Here is a 21,739-nt window from a genome sequence, read left to right as displayed (position 1 = left end):
CAGAGATTGTGTGGTCCTTCCTATTTACTTCTGATCAGGAAGGGGCCTTCCTACTAGGACATTTCAGTTTCTTTTCAACCTGTCCCATTTCCATAGGTCTTGAGACTGTATGAAAAATGTAGATGAGAACAGAGGGAGACAGTCTCTGACTTGGGGGTCAGGGCAGCAAGGTGGTGGTGTGGGAACATTGGGCCTAATTCTCTGGGGCTTAGGAAGAGGGAAAGGTGACAGGCTAATGGTGCCAGATCCTCTTCGGGCCAAAGGGTTCTAAGATTGAGTTTCTTTAACTTTCTAGGGCCAATTTCCTGGGTGGCTGGAAGAAAGGTGCATTTAGGGTTGGAGATGGTATATGTTGGAAGGCCTCCTCTTGGTATAACTGAGTGAAGAAGTCTTCCTGGAATGTTGACTAGTACATGTGGAGGAGAAAATGGTGAGCATTACACCACTAAGGTTTTAGTTTTTGTTGTTTTAAGATGGACAAAAGGGCCTAAAACAGGATGAGGATGATTATGAGAATTCAGGTTATGAAATGGGAATCTGAAAAATATGGGATATTGAGGGGGAGCAGAATTTGGTGTTCAAGAATGAGGGTAGTAGCTGGGTACGGTGGCACATGACTGTAATCCCAGCACTCAGGAGGCTGAGGCAGAAAGATCAAGAGTTCAAAGCCAACCTCAGCAAAAGTGAGGTGCTAAGCAACTCAGTGAGACCCTGTCTCTAAATTAAATACAAAATAAGGCTGGGGATGTGGCTTAGTGGTTGAGTGCTCTTGAGCTAAATCCTCAGCACCCCCCAAAAAAAAAATAAAAAAAGAAAGAAAAAGAAAGAGAGCGGGTAAAGAATGAAGGAGTAGCAACAACAAAGAATTAAAAAAAAAAAAAGGAAAAGAATGAGGATAACAATTGTGGCATATTTCTGAGTCAAGAAGGAAGGTTATGATGATATTTCAGTATTAGGAATACTGGATTGATGAACACGGCTTGCCAATAAAAATCCCTTAGAATGTAGGAAACCAGAGATTATTTTGACCTGACATTTATTCCTGTAAATCCTTTTGGAATACTTACCAGCATCTAGAAGGACTACTAAGAACCCTACTGGGATGTGCTCTCTCCTGAGACAAGTTAGGATTTCTTTTATTCTCTGTGACAGGACATTGGGAAATGGCACTCAGTAGTTCTCCCTTGTCATCAGACATTCTATCATGCATCACAGTTTTCTAGGTTGTTTATGCTTCCTGAAGGGAGGCACCAGTGTCTTCTTTGCAGTCTCCACAGTGCCCAGCTCTGTGCTTTCTAGGTACTCTGTCAACATGTGTTGAAATGAAGGAGAGCAGTGGCAAGCAGAGGAAGAGCAGAGTTGAGCTCCTGATGTGCATATAACAGGATCCTCAGTTACAGTCATGATGGGATAGCCATCCTAAGAGTAGCCTGGAGGTGTTGATGAATGGTTCCTGACTTGAGGGAGGGTGAGGAACTACTGGGGAGAGGACTATTGGAATGTTGAGAAATAGTTTTTGGATGGAAGTTTGTAATTATTATGGGATGCTCTGGGATAATTTAAACTTTATGCAAATATTTCATCTGGTTAACATGGTATTTGGTTGGTCTTATTCAAAATTTAAGAGCATCTGGAATATACCTGGATTTTGGTGGGATTGAGTGGTACTCCAGGTCTCAGCTCCTGAGTATCTGGAAATGATGAAATGATGGAACCTAGCATCCTGGACTTCAAGAAACTTTAGGCCAGGATACTGCTTTGGCCCAGAAAGGAATATTAGGTGTGTCCAAGTGGGGGCAGGGACAGGGCAGTGTGGGTCGCCTGCCCCACCCTGTCTGTTCTGGGTGTTGGAACAGACAGCTTCTGGAGATGGGGGAGGTATGAATATGAATATTATGGGATGCCTGACTGGAAGGCTGCTAGAGTGGAGATAAAATATTATGGGATGTGACACTGGGTTGTGCTGGATGTAGTACAGTATATGTCTGGTTGACTATGGACTCCTTGAAATTATGGGATTTCAGGGTGTGGATGATAGAGTAAAATTATTATGGGATATTTTTCCAGTGTTTAGGGGTAAGAAGATTTAGGTGTCCATCTGTGGGATGACTATAGGACTACTGTGGGGTTATCTCTTTGATAGGGAAGGAGTGGTTATTATGGGCCATGGAGCTAGAAGGAAAAGCTGGGGGTAGTGTTGTGAACATCTAGACCCTAGCCTGCAGGGATTGAGGGCAGTTCTAGGGGGTTGGTTATTATGGGATGTAAGTACAGAAAGTGGGAGACTGATTATTACTGGATGTGTGTGGGAGGAGGCCGAGTGTCCGTTGTAGTGTGTGTGTGTGCGTGTGTGTGTGGGGGGGTGAGTTTCTGACTATTATGGGATATCAAACTGGGGGTGGATGAAGGGTGGTTATTATGGGATGTCTGTGGGGGATGGGATGAGTATTATGGGATATGAGGCTCAAGTGCTGGGAGGGGTGCTTATTATGGGATGGCCAGGGGAGGGAGGGGTGAGGAATTATTATGGGATGTTAGCATTAGGGCCAAGAGTGAAGAAGTTGGCAAAGGATGGTTATTATGGGATGTCAGGGGTGGAGAGGTTAGGTGCCAAAGGTCTGCAATATTATGGTAGCAGCCCCCCTAGCATACATGTGTATGGAATGGGGGGCGCCGGGAGTGTGTATGTGGGGTGTCCGTGTGTATTATGGGATGGCCAGGAGGTGGGCGGTTGCCCGGGTGACACGCGCGCGCGCTCGAAGGGGGCGTGGCCAATGGTTGCCTGAGCGACGAGGGGGCGGGGGTTGCCCGGGAGACCTAGGGAGGAGGGTGGCGGTAGTGGAGGGGGGGTTGGAGTTGGTTGAGGTTATTATGGGCTGTCCGTGGGGGGGCGGGGCCTGTGCGGTGGGATTTCCCGGCCGGTGTTTCGGGCCCTTTAAGAGGCGACGCCGGAGCCGGAGCCATTTTCCCCCCTTCGGCCGCTGCGAGGAGGAGCCGGAGCGGGAGTGACACCGGGCCGGACCCAGGCGACCTGCTGCGGCTCTGGGGTGAGGCGAGCGTGGGGTTCCCAGAGAGACGCCCCTCACAGCCCTGCAAGCCCCGAGGGTCATTCCTTCACCTGTCCAGTCTTCAGGCGTCCTCTGACCCGTGGACCGCCCCCTGCCCGGAGGAGCGGACCCTTCCTTTTCCTTCCCTGCAGGGTGCCCGGCCTCCTTCCTAGCCCCCGCCTTACCCCTGCCCGAGTCTTGCTCCCCTCGACCCCCACCTCGGCCTTGGTCTCCCACAATACCCGGCGCCCGCCCCCTCGCCCTTTGCTCAATTGCCCCCCGGGACACGTGGCCCAGCCCCCTTCCCCAGTGGGAGCTCTCTTGCCCCCGCGTCCCTGTCTCGGGACCCCCAGAGCGCCCGAGCCTCCACGCCCCCCGGTCTCCGCGGTTCCGGACGAGAACCTGAGTTGTCCCGGAGGACAGCCTTTGGAGAGCTGCCCTGTCTGGGGACTGGCCCCTCCCCGGGCGCAGGGAGGCGCCCCCCCACCCCCAAGTGACCTTGTGTCCCCGAGCGCCTTGCTGCCTGCCTCCTCCCCTGGCCCTCCCGGGCCGCGGCCACTCGGACCCCCTCCCCCCCGTCACACCCTGTTCGGTCCAGCCCGGTTTCTCCTCCCCACGCCTGCACCAGCCTGCCCTCGGGACCCTAGCTCCCTCTCTTCGTGGGGGCTCCTTTTGGGGAGCTGGCTTCCGGGCTGCCCCCGAGGAGTGTGGAACTAAGTTCAGCCTGAGTGGTTCGGGTGCCCTGCTAGGGTGACTGGGGTGGGGGGCGGAAAGAGCGGGTGGGTGTGGGGGAGGGGGACAGTGCGCGTCACTGACTGTTCTCTTTCTCTCCCCCCTCCCCCGCACAGTGACTCGGGCCAGTGTGAGGGCCCCAGGCCGCAGGCAGGAGCAGCTGGGCCAATTCCCTGGCCCGGAGCGGAAGGGGATGGCGTCGGGCTTGGGCTCCCCGTCCCCCTGCTCAGCGGGCAGTGAGGAGGAGGATATGGATGCACTTTTGAACAACAGCCTGCCCCCAACCCACCCAGGTAACATCTTTCCCAAGGGCCCAGGGCAGGAAGGAGGTATTGGGCTCTCCCTAGTGACTTGATATGAGGAAGGTTTGTGTTGCTTTCCCAGCTCTGTGCAGAGCCGGAGGTGGAGGGCATCCGAAGGGAGTGGTTCCCTTCTGCGGAGCTCTTGTGGGAGGGGGGGTGGAAGCCATGTGCCTCCTGGGCACCGCGGACCCAGATGCAAGCTGGCTGCACTCGTCTGTCTTCAGGAATGCTCTACAGTTCCTATTTGAGGGAGCTCTCTAGGCTGGCAAGCATTACCTAGAGCGGGTCCTAGGAGGATCCCAGGTAGCTCGAAACCCTGGAGGCTATTTGGGGGTAGTAGGGGAGTTGAGGATTTCTGTTGGAGGAGCCCAGCCTGGCATCCATGCTAGTTGGATCCTGTGGTTGCTGCAGTGTGGAAAGGAAAGAGTACTGGTTACTCTCTATCTGATTATTTTTAGCTTCTGATCAGTTACCGATTTTCTGTGCAGTTTTCAACTGTGTGAAGTTTGAATCGCCCTCTTTAGCGGATCTAGAGCGCTTTTAGGCAGGCACATTGCTGGAACCTTTTGAGTGGGGAAGTGATGGGGGCTAAGGGAGATTGTAATATAATAGCCTAGTAAGGCTGGGTAGAAGAAGGGAGAGCACCCCCTCTTTCCCTGGTGAGTGGACATAATTCTGGCTTCTTTTCCTGGAGGCTTCTTTCTGCCTCTGTGTGCCTTTGGTTTGGGTTGGTGGTGTGATGGGTTTGTGTAGGTGTGTTAAGGATTGTGATAGGTTTTGGGGTGGCTCTGAGGACTGGCCAAACCCGTATGGTTGTAACCATCCTGTCTGATTGGAGTAGCCCTGTATGTCCTCAAATGATTGTTGATGTCATGCTTGCAAGTGAATGTCTCTCTCTGGCTTCTTTCCTTACTCAGAGCCCCTTAGCTAACTCACCAAGTCTCCTATTTGTTTCCTTGACCTTTTTCTTCCTAGTTGCTAGCTTTTAAAAAACAATTTTTTTTTTGTATATGCCATATTTTAATCCTCTCTGTTGCTACTTTTCTTATCATTCTGGAGCCTGCTGGTCCTGTTTTTGTTTCTCATCAAATATCTTTCACTTCTGCCTTCTCTCTTAGCTCCTGTTGGAAGTTGAGGTGGTCTGGGAGAAATGCTTTCACATTTGACTTTTTCTAACTTGGAATTTTTCATTTCAGCCTGAGACCATTTAAGAGAGCCATCAGTCTTGATGCTGAGTCTTCAGCTGTTGGGATAAGGAACTTAGTCTTGTCTCATCACTCACTGTCAGGGGTAGGGTGGCAGATTTCTGTGCCCTAACCTGAGGTGGAGTCAGGGTGGTCGTGGTGGTGGTAAGGGGAAGGCTTACTTTCCTATTATTCTTTCTGTGAGGGGCATTAGAATTAGTTGTGCTATCCAGCCAATGTTGGTTCCCCATCTTGGCCTCCCATTAACCTCTTGATTTGGGGTTGTCCCCCTACCCTCTTGTTGACTGGGAGCTATGCTAGCTCCCAGGATGAACTTTGCTCCAAGCTATAGCATGACCCAGTTTTTTCCATTTCCTACACCCATTCCTGCCCCTTTCCCAAATCTTCCTCTATGTCTCAGCTAAGTTGCTGCTTACCATATCAGGATATTATTTTTCTGAAAGGTTTCAGGGTTGTATGTGAGTGAAAGGTGTCCCTCTTTACCTCCATGGGTTTGTCCTTGTCTCTGCTTCTAGCTTTTATGGAGATGAAGAGGAAGATCTGATTGGAGGATGACATGGGGATTACTAGGAAGAAGCCCTTATGATTCTTTCTGGTGAGATCCAGGCTGGTGTTCCATTCCCAAGGGAATGGGAGGGGCTTTCTTGTGCCTGGCCTGACCCTGGGCTAAGTGAGAAGGGGGAGGCTGATGGTGCTTTGTCCAGCATAATGTCTCATGTTCCCTAAATCTGTGTAGCCCAGGAAGGGTGGAACTAGAGGCATTTTAGGGATAGTTCTTGGGGTCAGGAGCTAAGAGTATGTCTGGAACTGAAGGAAACATCGTTTTCCATCATTATTTAGGTACTGTTACTTTTTGGTGTGGATGTGATTTCCATATGTTGGAAAGGACTTTTATGAATGGAGGTGATGAAACCAAGCCTAGAGATTTCTTGTGGGCCCTCAGTCCTCAAGATAATTCTTTTGGGTATCTTCAATTTGGGGAGAAGGCTGTATGCTCTGAACATAGCTCCACTGAACTTTTGTTAAATCTTAGTACTGATGATTTGAAAAAGTAATCGTTATTGAGGGAGTAACATAGTCCCTGACGTAGTATTACCCTTCACATTTGTCTTGGTTTCCTTGCGGAGGAATTAGGTGACCTCTTGTGAACTGTGTCATCCCAGAGTAAGTGTTAGAGAGACATTGGTGGCATTTGGACCTGGGGCCAGGTAATAATTTGGCATCTTCTATAAGGGCTGTCTTTCCCCGGCTACCTCTGTCAACCCCGCCCCCCTCCCTGCCACTTCCTGTCTGTCCTATGTTGGCAGCTGGGTGCCCTGGGCTGGCTTCTGCGGTCAGGAGCCATTTTCCCTCTCCTCAGTGGGTGAGGCACTCCCTTCTCTCCACTCCCTTCTCCACACCCCCTCCCCTTGGGCGGGGGTGGCTTGGGAAGAGGGAGAGAGAAGAGGGAGGAGGGAGCTGGTGTGCTGGTGTGAATGTCTGTTACAAAGGAAGCTGCCTTGTGGCCTTCTCCTCCCCCTCTGTGCCCCTTCCCACCTATCCCTGCCCAGGAGCTCTCAGTGTTACCCTGGGCTTTGTGTGTGCTTCCAGCCAGGGGAGGAGGTGGAGCCAGATGGGAGGAGGATTGGGAGGGAGGGAGATGGTGACAGCTGGGCTGATTTGGGCCCCTAGGGAGAAGAGACTCCTGACCCAGGAGAAGCTGGGAAGGAACCATAGGCTGGATGGGGAAAGGAAATTGTGTTTGGGAGTGGGTATGAGGTTGAGCTGGCAAGTGAACCTGGAGCTTGGAGATTCTGATTGTTTTGAGCAGTGATGACCCCAAAGGGGTTAGAAAAGGGTGTTGTTTCTGGGATCCCCGAACCTGGCATTGTTCTGGTAATTCGGTGAGGATATAGTCTATGATTGTTGCCTTCTGGGCAGGACCTTCCATTCTTATCCTCTGGATTATAGGCTTGTTGGTGGACAGTTGCAGGAGGCCTGGATCTAGTTCTCTTGCTTGGTGAATGTTAGGCTGCTTGATTCAGCTATGCTGGCTGCTGAACATCTAGAGGGCTGCTGGAGGAGTGGGGAGAGGAGGTAGGGGCCTGGACAGCTGCCCGAGGTGGGCCTGGTCTGGCCTGGCAGGCCTATTTCGGGTATATACAGCTCTCTTTGTCTGTTTTTGTCCTGGGTATCAGCTTCCTTCTGTAGAGAGTATAGCAGTTCTCTTCAGAGGAATCTGGGACAAGAGGTGGGGAATAAAATCTAAGTCCTCAGGATTAGGCCCTAACCTTTTGCTATTGATCTTTTCCCTGCTGGCCACTCTTTGGCAAAATGTAGAAAATGAAGAGGACCCAGAGGAGGATTTGTCAGAAGCAGAGACTCCAAAGCTCAAGAAGAAGAAAAAGCCTAAGAAACCTCGGGACCCTAAAATCCCTAAGAGCAAGCGCCAAAAAAAGGAGGTGAGTGGGTGACTGTTATGGGGAATGAGAGGAAGAAGGGAGGAGCTCTGAGAAGGGCTGAAGGGCGGAGGGCGTTTGTTTCTTTCTCTGGAGTGGTGGACCAGGTCCTGGGGATGAGCCTTATTAGGGCTGTCCTGAGGTCAGCATGTGTGTAGCATGTGTGTGTCTGTCTCCCTTTCCCCCCCTTCCCTGCTCCAGCGTTTGCTCTTATGCCGGCAGCTGGGGGACAGCTCTGGGGAGGGGCCAGAGTTTGTGGAGGAGGAGGAAGAGGTGGCTCTGCGTTCAGACAGTGAGGGCAGCGACTATACCCCTGGCAAGAAGAAGAAGAAGAAGCTTGGACCTAAGAAAGAGAAAAAGAGCAAATCCAAGCGGAAGGAAGAGGAGGAGGAGGATGATGACGATGATGATTCAAAGGTGCCTGGACTTCCATTCTGTTTTCTGTACTGTTATCCTCAGTCATTGGTTTCAGAGACACTCTGTTGCCTCTTAGAGTATTTTCTTTCCACCTCTTTCTAATCATTTTCTCTTGGCTCTCTTACTTTGGTCTTGCAAGCTATAGTTTCAGCTCTAATTCCCTTAGCAAATGTGGGCATTAGGTGGCAGACCCTTTACTATTCTCTCTCTACAGGAGCCTAAGTCTTCTGCTCAGCTCCTGGAAGATTGGGGCATGGAAGACATTGACCATGTGTTTTCAGAGGAGGATTATCGCACCCTCACCAACTACAAGGCTTTCAGCCAGTTTGTCCGGTAAGCCAGGAGGGTCTTGGGGGTGGGGGAGGAAAGTCATTTTATAATCTCTTTTTGCCTATCTTTCTTATTCTTAAATATTTTCTTCTCTGTCGTCCATTTCTCCACCAGACCCCTCATTGCTGCCAAAAACCCCAAGATTGCTGTTTCCAAGATGATGATGGTTTTGGGTGCAAAGTGGCGGGAGTTCAGTACCAACAATCCCTTCAAAGGCAGTTCTGGGGCCTCAGTGGCAGCAGCAGCAGCAGCAGCTGTGGCTGTGGTGGAGAGCATGGTGACAGCCACTGAGGTTGCACCACCACCTCCCCCTGTGGAGGTGCCTATTCGCAAGGCCAAGACCAAGGAGGGCAAAGGTGAAATGTAGTGCTGTGGGAGGGAGGAGCTAGTGTGGGTTTAGGAAGTCAAAGACAGAAAGCTTGGGAATGCTGTTATGTTAGCCCTAAGGTAGGAGACAGTAGGGAGGAATTAGTCTTGGATTTAGGAGGGAAATTTGGGAGGCTGGACATGTTGAAGTAAGCTTAAATGAAGATTTTATTTTCCCCATAATATAATTTGCCCTATGATATATATTTAGGTCTATCCTGATTTTAGGTCCCAATGCTCGGAGGAAGCCCAAGGGCAGCCCTCGTGTACCTGATGCAAAGAAGCCTAAACCCAAGAAAGTAGCTCCCCTGAAGATCAAGCTCGGGGGTTTTGGTTCCAAGCGTAAGAGATCCTCGGTGAGAACCTGGACCATCCCTTTGGGCGGGAAGAGCTGTGTGTAATAGAAAAGATATTACTCTCTGTTTGTCTGTTCCATAAAGTAGGAACATAAGAATGTGGGGAGTTGGCCTCAGGCAGACTCTACACATAGTCCTTGCTGGGATTCTGGTATTCCCAGTAATGGCAGTGAGGCGCTCTCCACCACTCTTTCCCCTTGGCTTGAACTTTTAACCTTATTCCTTTTGGTTCTCCCAGAGTGAGGATGACGACTTAGATGTGGAATCTGACTTCGATGATGCCAGTATCAATAGCTATTCTGTTTCTGATGGTTCCACCAGCCGCAGCAGCCGTAGCCGCAAGAAACTCCGAACCACTAAAAAGAAAAAGAAAGGTGTGTTTCTTTTCTGTTTTATGTGGGTGATAGGATGAGGTGGAATGGTTGGGAAAAAGAATCTCCCTTAGGAGATAGGGGTTGGGGGGGGGAGGTAGTTTTTTTCTAATAACTGGGCTTTCCCTCTTCCTTGCCCAGGCGAGGAGGAGGTGACTGCTGTGGATGGTTATGAGACAGACCACCAGGACTATTGCGAGGTGTGCCAGCAAGGCGGTGAGATCATCCTGTGTGATACCTGTCCCCGAGCCTACCACATGGTGTGCCTGGATCCGGATATGGAGAAGGCCCCCGAGGGCAAGTGGAGCTGCCCACACTGCGTGAGTACCTGACCACTGTGGCTCCTGGGCTCCCACAAGGGGAATGGTAGGAAGATAAAGCTCCTTTGGGCCTGGGTGGAAATAGAAATGTTGGTGGTTTGGTTGTGAGCTTTGGGAAGAATCCAGAGGAACCATGGGCCTTGAATTCTGACTTCAGGGGTGGCGGGGTGGGGAGGTAATAATATGAATCTGTATCCTTTACTGCAGGAGAAAGAAGGCATCCAGTGGGAGGCTAAAGAAGACAATTCAGAGGGTGAGGAGATACTAGAAGAGGTTGGGGGAGATCCTGAAGAGGAGGATGATCACCATATGGAATTCTGTCGTGTCTGCAAGGATGGGGGGGAGCTGCTGTGCTGTGACACCTGCCCTTCTTCCTATCACATCCACTGCCTGAACCCTCCACTGCCAGAGATCCCCAATGGTGAATGGCTGTGTCCCCGATGTACGGTGAGTAAACCTGTGTATGTAGCAGAAGTGTAACACTGTCATGTGCAGGTATTGGGAGGCTGAGGTACAGTAGAGGTCATTGAAGAATTATGAACTTTTTAGCTCCAAGACCTTCTTCATATAGTTTAGGGACACCTTTTCCTAGGAAAAAACAGGAATAACTTTGAACAGAGGAGTTGATGTCTTGCCATCTCTCTTAGGAGGGATGTAATAGTATTAGAACATCTGTCCTTGTCTTGATGCCCTGCCTTATGGACTTGGTAGTTTAGAATGTTTAATAGGACTACTTACTGCTTTTAGATTACTTAAGAGAGAAATGCTAGGCTATTGGTCTGTGGATTTTCCATGCCTTAATTGTTCTGGATTATTGTTAAAGTCTAGCTACTGACTCTGTTAAGCATATAGGAATGATGGTGTCACACAAATCTTGGAGGAAGTTCAGAAAAAGCAGAGAAAATTCTATTATTCCTACCTACAAGGGTCTTGGGATTTCGTCTTACTTGAACAATGGGATTTTAATAATCCTTTGACAAGATTGAGGCTGTGAGCTGTACCATCTCCTTCCCATGATTATGAATTGGGATTGTCATCACTTTTTCTCTCAGTGTCCAGCTCTGAAGGGCAAAGTGCAGAAGATTCTAATCTGGAAGTGGGGTCAGCCACCATCTCCCACACCAGTGCCTAGGCCTCCAGATGCCGATCCCAATACTCCCTCCCCCAAACCCTTGGAAGGGCGGCCAGAGCGACAATTCTTTGTTAAATGGCAAGGCATGTCTTACTGGCACTGCTCCTGGGTGTCTGAACTGCAGGTAAGTCTGGGACAGCCTAGAGATGTGGGGGCTACAATTAAAAAGGTAGTGGGAAAACTGTTGTGAATAGAGAGAGTGGATGCAGCTCTTCCATGGTTCGTTTTCTCTTTCTGCTCTCAGTTGGAGCTGCATTGTCAGGTAATGTTTCGAAACTATCAGCGGAAGAATGATATGGATGAGCCACCTTCTGGGGACTTTGGTGGTGATGAAGAGAAGAGCCGAAAGCGAAAGAACAAGGACCCTAAATTTGCAGAGATGGAAGAACGCTTTTATCGCTACGGGATAAAACCTGAATGGATGATGATCCACCGAATCCTCAACCACAGGTACCAGCTGGGCCCAATGGAGGTAGGCAGTATATCCACGGGAGATTCCTGCTAAAGGGAAAAAGAAGATGGAGATTGCCAGTAACTTACATTGGGAGGACATTCTATATTTTAAATAAATGACTGAATTCTGGAATTTGAGCTATAGATTAGAGAGAAGGTTTGGTCCAAAGATAGGTATAATAGAGGCTCTGGACACGTGGGGTCTGTGGCACTTTTAAAGTGGTTTGGAACATAAATTATTGTCACTTTCTGAGTGCAAGGCAAACCAGGAGACCAGGCAAGAAGCTCAAGAAGGTAAAGCTAAGGACTTGGGAAGAGAAGAAGGCTGTTTTCTAACTCTGAGGGTTTTCTCTCTTGACCTTACAGTGTGGACAAGAAGGGCCATGTCCACTACCTGATTAAGTGGCGGGACTTACCCTATGATCAGGCGTCTTGGGAGAGTGAGGATGTGGAAATACAGGACTATGATTTGTTCAAGCAGAGCTATTGGAATCACAGGTAGGTAATTTGGGGAGAGGAGAAGAGTTGCTTCCTATTGAAAAGGATCTTAGGCAGCTGTGGAATGTTTTCCTTTTTTTAGGGAGTTAATGAGGGGTGAGGAAGGGCGACCAGGCAAGAAGCTCAAGAAGGTAAAGCTAAGGAAGTTGGAGAGGCCTCCTGAGACTCCAACAGTAGATGTGAGTTTGGGGCAGAAGAGGGAAGGGTGGGCATAGTTTGTCTCCTCCACTGTATGAATTGTGCTCTAAGTAACAACCTGCAAATAATAATGTTGCTGTCAGTGTTTCATGTCATCCACTTCCCCACATCTCTCTAATCAGAAAATACTAGGATTACTTTTCCTTTTTTTTTTTTTTAAATTAATTAATTAAATTTTTTTTCGGCGGACACAACATCTTTATTTGTATGTGGTGCTGAGGATCGAACCCAGGCCGCACGCATGCCAGGCGAGCGTGCTACCACTTGAGCCACATCCCCAGCCCTACTTTTTCTTTTTGTCATCATAAAAAACCTAGGTATATTTTGTATGATTGAGGAAGTGTTATTTAGGGAGTGGTCATGTGGCCAAGCTTTTGTGAAAAATATTGGAACCTGACTTTTTTTTAAATATTTATTTTTAGTTGTAGTTGGAGATGATACCTGTATTTCACTTATTTATTTTTATGTGGTGCTGAGGATCGAACCCAGGGTCTCGCATGTGCAAGGCGAGCACTCTACTGCTAAGCCACAACCCCATCACCAAGGAAACTGACTCTTAATTGTATGGTTCAATTCCTGTAGATCTTGTTTATGTACTCTGAGGGCAGTTAAGTTTAAGAGAATTTGGGACTAGGGGATGTAGCTCAGTGGTAAGGTGTGTGTGAGGCCCTGGGATTGAGGCGGGGGGGGGGGGAAGACAAGAAATTTATTCTAGAAGGTATGTGATTATTTATGTGTTGGTTCTGGAGATTAAATCCAAGACCTTGTGCTTTATGACTGAGCTCTACTCCCAGCATGCCACCACCCCCTCCCCAACAAATTTTTCATGATTTTCAGGCAGGATCTAGTGAGGATAAGTAAGTAAGGAAGCAGCTGCTCTCTAATGGGGAAAAGGGAATTGCTTGCCAACTCTTGACTTTTCTATTTTATCGTTCAGCCAACTGTGAAATATGAGCGACAGCCAGAGTACCTGGATGCTACAGGTGGAACCCTGCACCCTTACCAAATGGAGGGCTTGAACTGGTTGCGCTTTTCCTGGGCTCAGGGCACTGATACTATCTTGGCTGATGAGATGGGTCTTGGAAAAACTGTACAGACAGCGGTCTTCCTCTATTCTCTCTATAAGGAGGTGAGGAAAGCAGGGACTTTTAGTTTTTGGTGTGGGTATTTTGTGTTCAGTCTTCTCTTATACTCCAAGGAAAAAAAAGGGGAAGAAAGAATTTGGTCTCTGACTTTGAGTAACAATGCTGAGTGATAGTGAGATAGATATATATCCACAGGGAAAGACTTGGGGGAGTGGAGCTATGGGTATTAGCTGTGGGTACCTGAACCTTAATCCTAGGAAAATAGATGTATGTCAGCTCAGCAGAATTGTGGGTGGAATTAGTAGGAAAAGACTTAATAGAACAGATAGGAGTTTTAGCACTCTATTAAGGTGGGTCATGGCTTATTGCAAAGAGAAGGTAGGGCTTTTTTGTAGATGAGGAGGTGAGGGTAGAGGCAGCAGTATAGATGGCTAGTCAGCACCAGCTTTGTTCTAAGGATAGAGGGAAAGGCGGATGCTGGAGTGTGGTGTGATGGGGTCCTCAGTCCTGACTCTGCCTCTTTTCTTTCTCCAAGGGTCATTCCAAAGGCCCCTTCCTAGTGAGTGCCCCACTTTCTACCATCATCAACTGGGAACGGGAGTTTGAAATGTGGGCTCCAGATATGTATGTGGTAACCTATGTGGGTGATAAGGACAGCCGTGCCATCATTCGTGAAAATGAGTTCTCCTTTGAAGACAATGCCATCCGGGGTGGCAAGAAGGCATCCCGCATGAAGGTATCTCATGGTAGCGGGGGCACCCTAGAGAGGAAGTTGCTGCTTTGGGTTTAGTTTGCCTCCTGTGGCCTGGTCCCTGGGTGAGGCAAAAGAATACCTGGGAGGGGAGAAATACCTTAGCTGTGCTTAGGAGGAGTGGACTAGTAGTGATGAGGTTGTCTTCATGTGCAGAAAGAGGCATCTGTGAAATTCCACGTGCTGCTGACATCCTATGAGTTGATCACCATTGATATGGCTATCTTGGGTTCTATTGATTGGGCCTGCCTCATCGTGGATGAAGCCCATCGACTGAAGAACAATCAGTCTAAGGTGAGGATACAGGGAGGGAGCTTATGGCTCTGTTTTAGTCTTTTGGTACCATCTACTCATTAAGAGAAAACCCAGGAAAAGAAAAGGAAAAATTTTCTTTCTCCCTCCTCATATATGATAGCTCCTGGTAGCCAGGCCTTTAGAAAGGGTTATAGCTAGAGTGTTTGCTTAGTATGTGCAAGGCTCCTGCTTCAATCCCCAGCGCCAAAAAACAGACATAAAGGCTGAGGTTGTAGCTCAGTGGTAGAGTGTGCTTAGCATGCAGAAGGCCCTGGGTTCTATCTGTAGCACTAAAAAGAAATACAAATAAAAAGTATGATGATGGGGTGGGAGGCAATGAAATACATAGAATTCTGCAGAGATATACTACAGTCCTTGTTTTATTGAATATGACATCTCCATCTGCTTCACCAGTTCTTCCGGGTCTTGAATGGTTACTCACTCCAGCACAAGCTGTTGCTGACTGGGACTCCATTGCAAAACAATCTTGAAGAATTGTTTCATCTGCTCAACTTTCTCACCCCGGAGAGGTTTCAGTAAGTGTGTTTATCCATAATTGCCTCATAATTTTGCTTCTAATTGGTCTTCTTGTTGCCCATTTCCTCTATCACTTTCCCTTATCCTTTCTCCTTCTCCAACAAATTTCTTCCTTTTCTTTCTGAAGCAATTTGGAAGGCTTCTTGGAGGAGTTCGCTGACATTGCCAAAGAAGACCAGATTAAAAAACTGCATGACATGCTGGGTCCTCACATGTTACGGCGGCTTAAAGCTGATGTGTTCAAGAATATGCCCTCTAAGACAGAACTGATTGTGCGTGTGGAGCTGAGCCCTATGCAAAAGTGAGTTGAGGCAGAAGCATTGGCTCCATTTTGCAAGTACAGTTAGACATTTTCTAGTCTGTAAAGTGTTTCTCATCCCTCCTTCCAATCAGCTTCAAGGCATCTGGTGACAGGAGCTAACAGGACCTAAAGAAACTTGATGCCACAGAACTGGAGCGTTCAGTTCTTAGTTATACCTTCCCTTTTTTAACATGATGATTGTGGTACTGGTGCTGTTAAGTTTCCGTAGCTGCAAAGTGAGATATGTTGAAAACAAGTTATCAGGCTGTGGGACTACATTATATCATTAAAGGCTCTTGAATCTGACCTATCTTTCTGCCTTGCCCATGAAGGAAGTACTACAAGTATATTCTCACTCGAAATTTTGAAGCACTCAATGCTCGAGGTGGTGGCAACCAGGTCTCTCTGCTAAATGTGGTGATGGATCTCAAGAAGTGCTGCAACCACCCCTACCTCTTCCCTGTGGCAGCAATGGTAAGTCATGCTACCTCTTGGTCCTCCCTGGGTTGCAACTCCTCCCTGTGGTCTTTCAATATTGTTTTTTCTTTTTTTCCTCAGGAAGCCCCTAAGATGCCCAATGGCATGTATGATGGCAGTGCCCTAATCAGAGCATCTGGGAAACTACTGCTGCTGCAGAAGATGCTTAAGAACCTTAAGGAGGGTGGGCATCGAGTACTCATCTTTTCTCAGGTATTAATGTGGACTGGGCTTTGAGCTTTAGGGGACAGAAGTAGATAGCCCTCAGTGACTTGAGGAACCATCTTATCCCTGGACTCCTTCATAACTGCTCCTTTTGCAGATGACCAAGATGCTGGACCTGTTAGAGGATTTCTTAGAACATGAAGGTTATAAATATGAACGTATTGATGGTGGAATCACTGGGAACATGCGTCAAGAGGCCATTGACCGATTCAATGGTAAGAGAGGAGGGGTTTCATTCCCAGCATCCTGATTCACTTTTATCATTGGACGGATCACTTGTTTTAATGTATTTCTTTTTCTGTATAGTTTTTTTGGGTCTTCATCAATTGATAATGGAGGAGGAGAGCTTTTAACTGTCTCGATTGGAAGAATGTATAGGACTAATCCTATCAGATTTTTTTTTTTTTCTTTTGGAGTCTTTGTTCTTTCTGCTAGAAAAAAGAAATTTTTTTTTTTTTTTTTTTTTTTGGTCTAATTCCCCTTTCTTCAGCCTTGAGGCCGAAAGGGATAGGATTTGTTCAAGTTTAACTGCTAAGTTGGGGCAGACTTCTTTATCTAAGTAGACCCTACTACATCTTTTTTTTCAATTTACTTATTTATTTTTTTTAAAGAGAGAGTGAGAGAGGAGAGAGAGAGAGAATTTTTAATATTTATTTATTTTTTTTAGTTCTTGGCAGACACAACATCTTTGTTGGTATGTGGTGCTGAGGATCGAACCCAGGCCGCACGCATGCCAGGCGAGCGCGCTACCGCTTGAGCCACATCCCCAGCCCCTCAATTTACTTATTTTGAAGTAATTTTGATATCAAGGAAAAGCTACAAAATAGTACAGAGTTCATGTATACCTATTTTATCCTGCTTGTCTTTTTTTTTTTAAGTTGTTGATGGATCTTTATTTTTTATTATTTTTTTTAATATTTATTTTTTAGTTTTAGGTGGACACAATATCTTTATTTTATTTATATGTGGTGTTGAGGATCGAACCTAGCGCCCCGCGCATGCCAGGCGAGCGTGCTACCGCTTGAGCCACATTCCCCAGCCCCTTTATTTTTATTTATTTTTATGTGGTGCTGAGAATCAAACCCAGACCCTCACACATGCTAGGCAAGTACTCTACCACTGAGTCACAACCCCAGCCCTCCTGTTTGTCTTCATAACTGTAGTACAATGATCAAAACCAGGAAATTAACTCTGGTATCTATCTGAACTATAGACTTTAATTGAATGTCATCAGTTTTTCCTATAATGTCGTTTTTCCATTTTAGGATTCTATCCCAGGTCCCTCATTGCATTGTGCCTCTTCCTATCTATGACATTTCTTAATTTTTTCCCATTTTCTTTCATTATGTTGATACTTCTTTTTTTAAAAAAATATTCTTTGAGGTTGTTTACAATACCTTTATTTTGTTTAGCTTTTTTTTAAACGTGGTGCTGGGGACCGAACCCAGTGCCTCACGTTTGCTAGGCAAGCACTCTACAACTGAGTCACATCCCAAGCCCTATGTTGATATTTCTGATGAGTACTCCTTAGTTGTTTTATATAATGTCTCTTGAGTTTGGGTATGTCTGATGATTACTCTTGATTTTTTTTTTTAATATTTGTTTATTTATACATGGGCACATTATCTTTATTTTGTTTATTTATTTTTATGTGGTGCTGAGGATCGAACCCAGGGTCTCACACGTGCGAGGCGAGCACTCTACTGCTGAACTACAACCCTAGCCCCTTGCTCTTGATTTGATTAGACATTTTTGGCAAGAATACCACAGAGGTGATGCTGTGTCCTTTTCAGTGCATCATAATGGGGTGGATATGATGTTCATGTGTCCCATTTCTGGTAATAACTGATGATTTAGTAAAGTGGTGTCTGCTGAGATTCTCCACTGTGAAATTACTTTTTTCCCATTGTGATTTTCCCATTGTATTTATTATATGCTAAAATCCTTTGTGTCCCTAAGTTTTCAGAGTGATTTCAGTATCGATTGGGGGACCTTGTTTACAGTTGTTACTATGGCGTTTGCCTATGAGGTTTATGTTTCTGACATTTGTTAATTGGAATTTAGAATACACCTTTTTTTAAAATATTTTTTTAGTTATAGTTGGACACAATACCTTTATTTATTTTTATGTTGTGCTGAGGATTGAACCCAGCGTCTCACATATGCTAGGTGAGTGCTTTACTGATGAGCCACAACCCCAGCCCCTAGAATACACCTCTAACAGTGTTTTTTGTTCCTTTCTTAGCACCTGGAGCTCAACAGTTCTGCTTCTTGCTTTCCACTCGAGCTGGGGGCCTTGGGATCAATCTGGCTACTGCTGACACAGTTATTATATATGACTCTGACTGGAATCCCCATAATGATATCCAGGTAAGCAGAAGTAGTAGCCTTTAGAGAGCAACTTACTGAAGATGCACAGTGTTCTCTATGCGGGTGGCTCTACCTTCTGGAATTAGTTGTCTGGGAAATAATAGGTTCTTTCCCCACCCCCCAGTACCAGGATTGAACTCCAGGGCACTCGACCACTGAGCCATATTCCCCAGCCCTATTTTGCATTTAGTTATTTAGAGAGAGGGTTTCACTGAGTTGCTTAACACCTTGCTTTTGCTGAGGCTGGCTTTGAACTTGAGATCCTCCTGCCTCAGCTTCCCCAGCCATTGGGATTACAGGTGTGCACCACTGCACCCAGCAAGAGTCTTTTTATATCATCTAACTTATTATAAACGAGAGTTTGAGTTAGTGATGGTGGTGTCTGGGGGACAGGAGTGTGAAAGGAGTTTCATATGAAGACAAGTTGTGGCCCTTGTCTCATACTAGATTTAACTTATATGAAAGTCAAGGTGGGTGTGGCAGCTGGAAAACATGGGTTCTGACTTTATCTTCTGCTAAATTTCAGGCTTTTAGCAGAGCTCACCGCATTGGGCAAAATAAGAAAGTGATGATTTACCGGTTTGTGACCCGTGCATCAGTGGAGGAGCGCATCACACAGGTGGCAAAGAAAAAAATGATGCTTACACATCTAGTGGTGCGGCCTGGACTGGGCTCCAAGACTGGATCTATGTCTAAACAGGAGCTTGATGATATCCTCAAATTTGGCACTGAGGAGCTATTCAAGGATGAGGCCACAGATGGAGGTGAGCTAGGCGGGAACTTAAGTTTTGGGGGGTAGGACTTCTTTCAAAGGGTAGGAAATACCTTTGATACCCAGGGTCCTGTGGGATCTGCTTTTTCCATTGCAGCTGCTGAAGTTGACTTTGGGTTATGGGCCCCTGATTCTTTATAGGAGGAGACAACAAAGAGGGAGAGGATAGCAGTGTTATCCATTATGATGATAAGGCCATTGAACGACTACTGGACCGTAACCAGGATGAGACAGAAGACACAGAATTGCAGGGCATGAATGAATATTTGAGCTCATTCAAAGTGGCCCAGTATGTGGTGCGGGAAGAAGAAATGGGGGTGAGTATGAATCAGGGCAGTGCTATGCTTGCTGATTGGCCTGAAAATTAGACTTGAAACTAAGATGGTATTTGAGCAAAGTGGAAAACATCTGTACATTGATAATTGATAACACCTCTTCCTTTGAAAACAAAGAACATGACTAATCACATTCTCATCTTTGCCTTGGTGTTAGAAACTATATAGTTGATTTTACTCCTAATAGATATTGCCTCTTAACCTGGATCTCTCTTTTTTAAGTGGATTTTGTTAATTCTACACAAATGCTACCTCAGGTCTCTTTGGAAGAAAGGATATTAAATACATATCTGGGTAAACTATTTTCCTTTTTTGGGGAGGGAGGTAGGGGATTGAACCAGGGGTGGTTAATCACTGAGCCACATCCCCTAACTCTTTATATTTACTTATTTTTTGAGATAGGATTTTGCTCAAATGCTGAGGCTGGCCTTGAACTTTTGATCTTCCTACCTCAGCCTCCTGAGTTGCTGGGATTATAGGTGTGTGCCACTATGCCTGGCCTCCTGATGTATTTTAAAAGATTAGAATTACTTGCCTTAAAATTTTCTGGTTTTTTTTTTTTTTTTTTTTTTTTGTATGTGGAGGGTATCTGCTGTAGTAAAAAACTAAACTGGATAGGCATGGTCTGTTTTAATATTATTCCCTCACAAATGACAGGAAAATATATGAAAAATATGAGAGAGTATATGTGTTTATGTGTATGAAAAATAAAATGTACTTTCTCTGTAGGTCCCCTTTAAGTCAGGTGGCTCAAGGTTCTTTGAATTGATAACAGATTGTTGGTGGTCTTTTCTTTCTTATTTTTTTAAAATACTTTATTATTAATTGACATAGCAATTATACATATTTATGGGGTACAATGGACATTTCAATACAAATATGTAATGTGTAATGATCAGTTTAGGGTAGTTGTTATGTCTGCCACTCAGACATTTACCATTTCTTTGTACCGCATTTAATTCTTACAACAAATCTGGAAATTTGAAATCTATTTTTTTTTTCAGTGCTGGGGATTGAACCCAGGGGTGCTCTACCACTGAGCTACATTCCCAGCCCCCCCCCCCCCTTTTAAATATATAGTGGTTGATGGACCTCTTTATTCATTTATTTATATGTGGTGTTAAGAATCGAACCCAATGCCTCACACATGCTAGGCAAATGCTCTACCACTGAGCCACAACCCCAGCCCCTGCCATCTTTTCTTATCCTTCCAACTCAGGACGATCTTCTTGATGTACTTGTCATAACATTGCTTTTATTTATTTATTTAAATTCTTGAAGGTGATGTTTCTAATCACAGTTTATGTGTAACTGGCTGAGAATTCTGGTGTAGGCTTCTAGATCACAAATATTCAAAAACTGCTCTCCTGTTAGAAGATCCCATTGTTTTCAGTAGCAGTGTTACTTAGAAATGATTGGCTGGGACAGCTTGTGCTAAGTGAATAATCTGTGCTAGTGACTACACAAATGTACAAGTTGTCCTCTGATTAGTGACTGCAGCTGCAGTTTACTTTTTTTCAGACGTGTGTGTGTGCGCGTGCGCATGTTCATGTGCTGGGGGTTGAACCCAGGGCCTTATATGTGTTAGAAGCACTCTATCACTGAGCTACATCCTTGACCCAAGTTTTTTGTTGTTGTTTGGGTACTGGAGATTGAATCCAGAGGTGCATTTACCACTGAACCACATTCCCAGCTCTTATTTTTTATTTTAAGACACAGCCTTGAACTTGTGATCCTCTACCTCAGCCTCCTGAGTTGCTGGGATTACAGGCCAATGCCACCACACCTGGCCCATGTTTTATTTCTTTGAACACATGGAATTTATTTTTCAGTTTTACTTTTCTTTCTTTTTCTTTTTTAGTAGTAGGAATTGAACCCAGGGACATTTAATGACAGAGCTACAACCCCAGCCTTTTTTACATTTACTTTGAGAACAGTGTCTCACTAAGTTGCTTAGGGCCTTGCTAAATTGCTGAGGCTGGCTTTGAACTTGGCAATCCTCCTGCTTCAGCCTGTCTAGCTGCTGGGATTACAGGTGTAAAGCTTGGCTTAGCTTTTCAATACTATAACAAAGTACATTAGACAACTTAAAACAGGAAAGTCTGACCAAGCTTGATGGTGCATTCCTGTAATCCCAGTCATTTGGGAGGCTGAGGCAGGAGGAATTCAAATTCAGGAAAAACCTGTCTCAAAAAATAAAGGACTGGGCATGTAGCAAAGTGGTATAACAGTTGCTTACCATCTGAGGGTTTGATCATTGGTACTGAATGGAGGAAAAAAAGGCAAAAAATGAGGAAAGGCTTATTTTGGCTTATGGTTTTAGAAGTTCCATTCCATAGTTAATGGGTTCTGTTGCTTTTGGACTTGTGACAAGGCAGCTTATTATGGTGAGGAGTATGTGGTAGAGGAAGCTGCTCACCTCAGGGC

General features: G+C 46.1%; 1 protein-coding gene across 14 annotated transcripts in view; it reads left to right on the top strand.

Moving 5' to 3' along the window:
• Nucleotides 1–2,476: 2,476 nt before the first annotated feature.
• The window catches only part of CHD4 (chromodomain helicase DNA binding protein 4), a 31,722-nt gene continuing 12,459 nt past the window's right edge, over nt 2,477–21,739 (top strand). For 2 of the 14 annotated variants that reach the window (XM_081311679.1, XM_081311677.1), the window contains exons 1-25: nt 2,478–3,047; nt 3,896–4,072; nt 7,606–7,727; nt 7,926–8,141; nt 8,356–8,474; nt 8,586–8,827; nt 9,066–9,193; nt 9,432–9,567; nt 9,706–9,884; nt 10,092–10,331; nt 10,937–11,140; nt 11,261–11,466; nt 11,836–11,967; nt 12,050–12,146; nt 13,103–13,294; nt 13,786–13,986; nt 14,158–14,295; nt 14,710–14,831; nt 14,960–15,133; nt 15,466–15,607; nt 15,692–15,823; nt 15,933–16,050; nt 18,081–18,205; nt 18,732–18,969; nt 19,119–19,294. In XM_081311679.1, coding sequence (XP_081167805.1) covers nt 3,973–4,072; nt 7,606–7,727; nt 7,926–8,141; nt 8,356–8,474; nt 8,586–8,827; nt 9,066–9,193; nt 9,432–9,567; nt 9,706–9,884; nt 10,092–10,331; nt 10,937–11,140; nt 11,261–11,466; nt 11,836–11,967; nt 12,050–12,146; nt 13,103–13,294; nt 13,786–13,986; nt 14,158–14,295; nt 14,710–14,831; nt 14,960–15,133; nt 15,466–15,607; nt 15,692–15,823; nt 15,933–16,050; nt 18,081–18,205; nt 18,732–18,969; nt 19,119–19,294 — 3,879 coding nt within the window. In that variant the 5' untranslated portion in view covers nt 2,478–3,047; nt 3,896–3,972. The other 12 variants (XM_081311681.1, XM_081311680.1, XM_081311676.1 and 9 more) reach the window with 11 other exon arrangements.

The sequence above is a fragment of the Spermophilus citellus genome, assembly GCF_964194105.1.
Source record: "Spermophilus citellus genome assembly, chromosome: 10".
Lineage (NCBI taxonomy): Eukaryota > Metazoa > Chordata > Mammalia > Rodentia > Sciuridae > Spermophilus > Spermophilus citellus.
The sequence above is the reverse complement of the archived record's forward strand: the minus strand, read 5'-3'. Positions and strand labels throughout refer to the sequence as shown.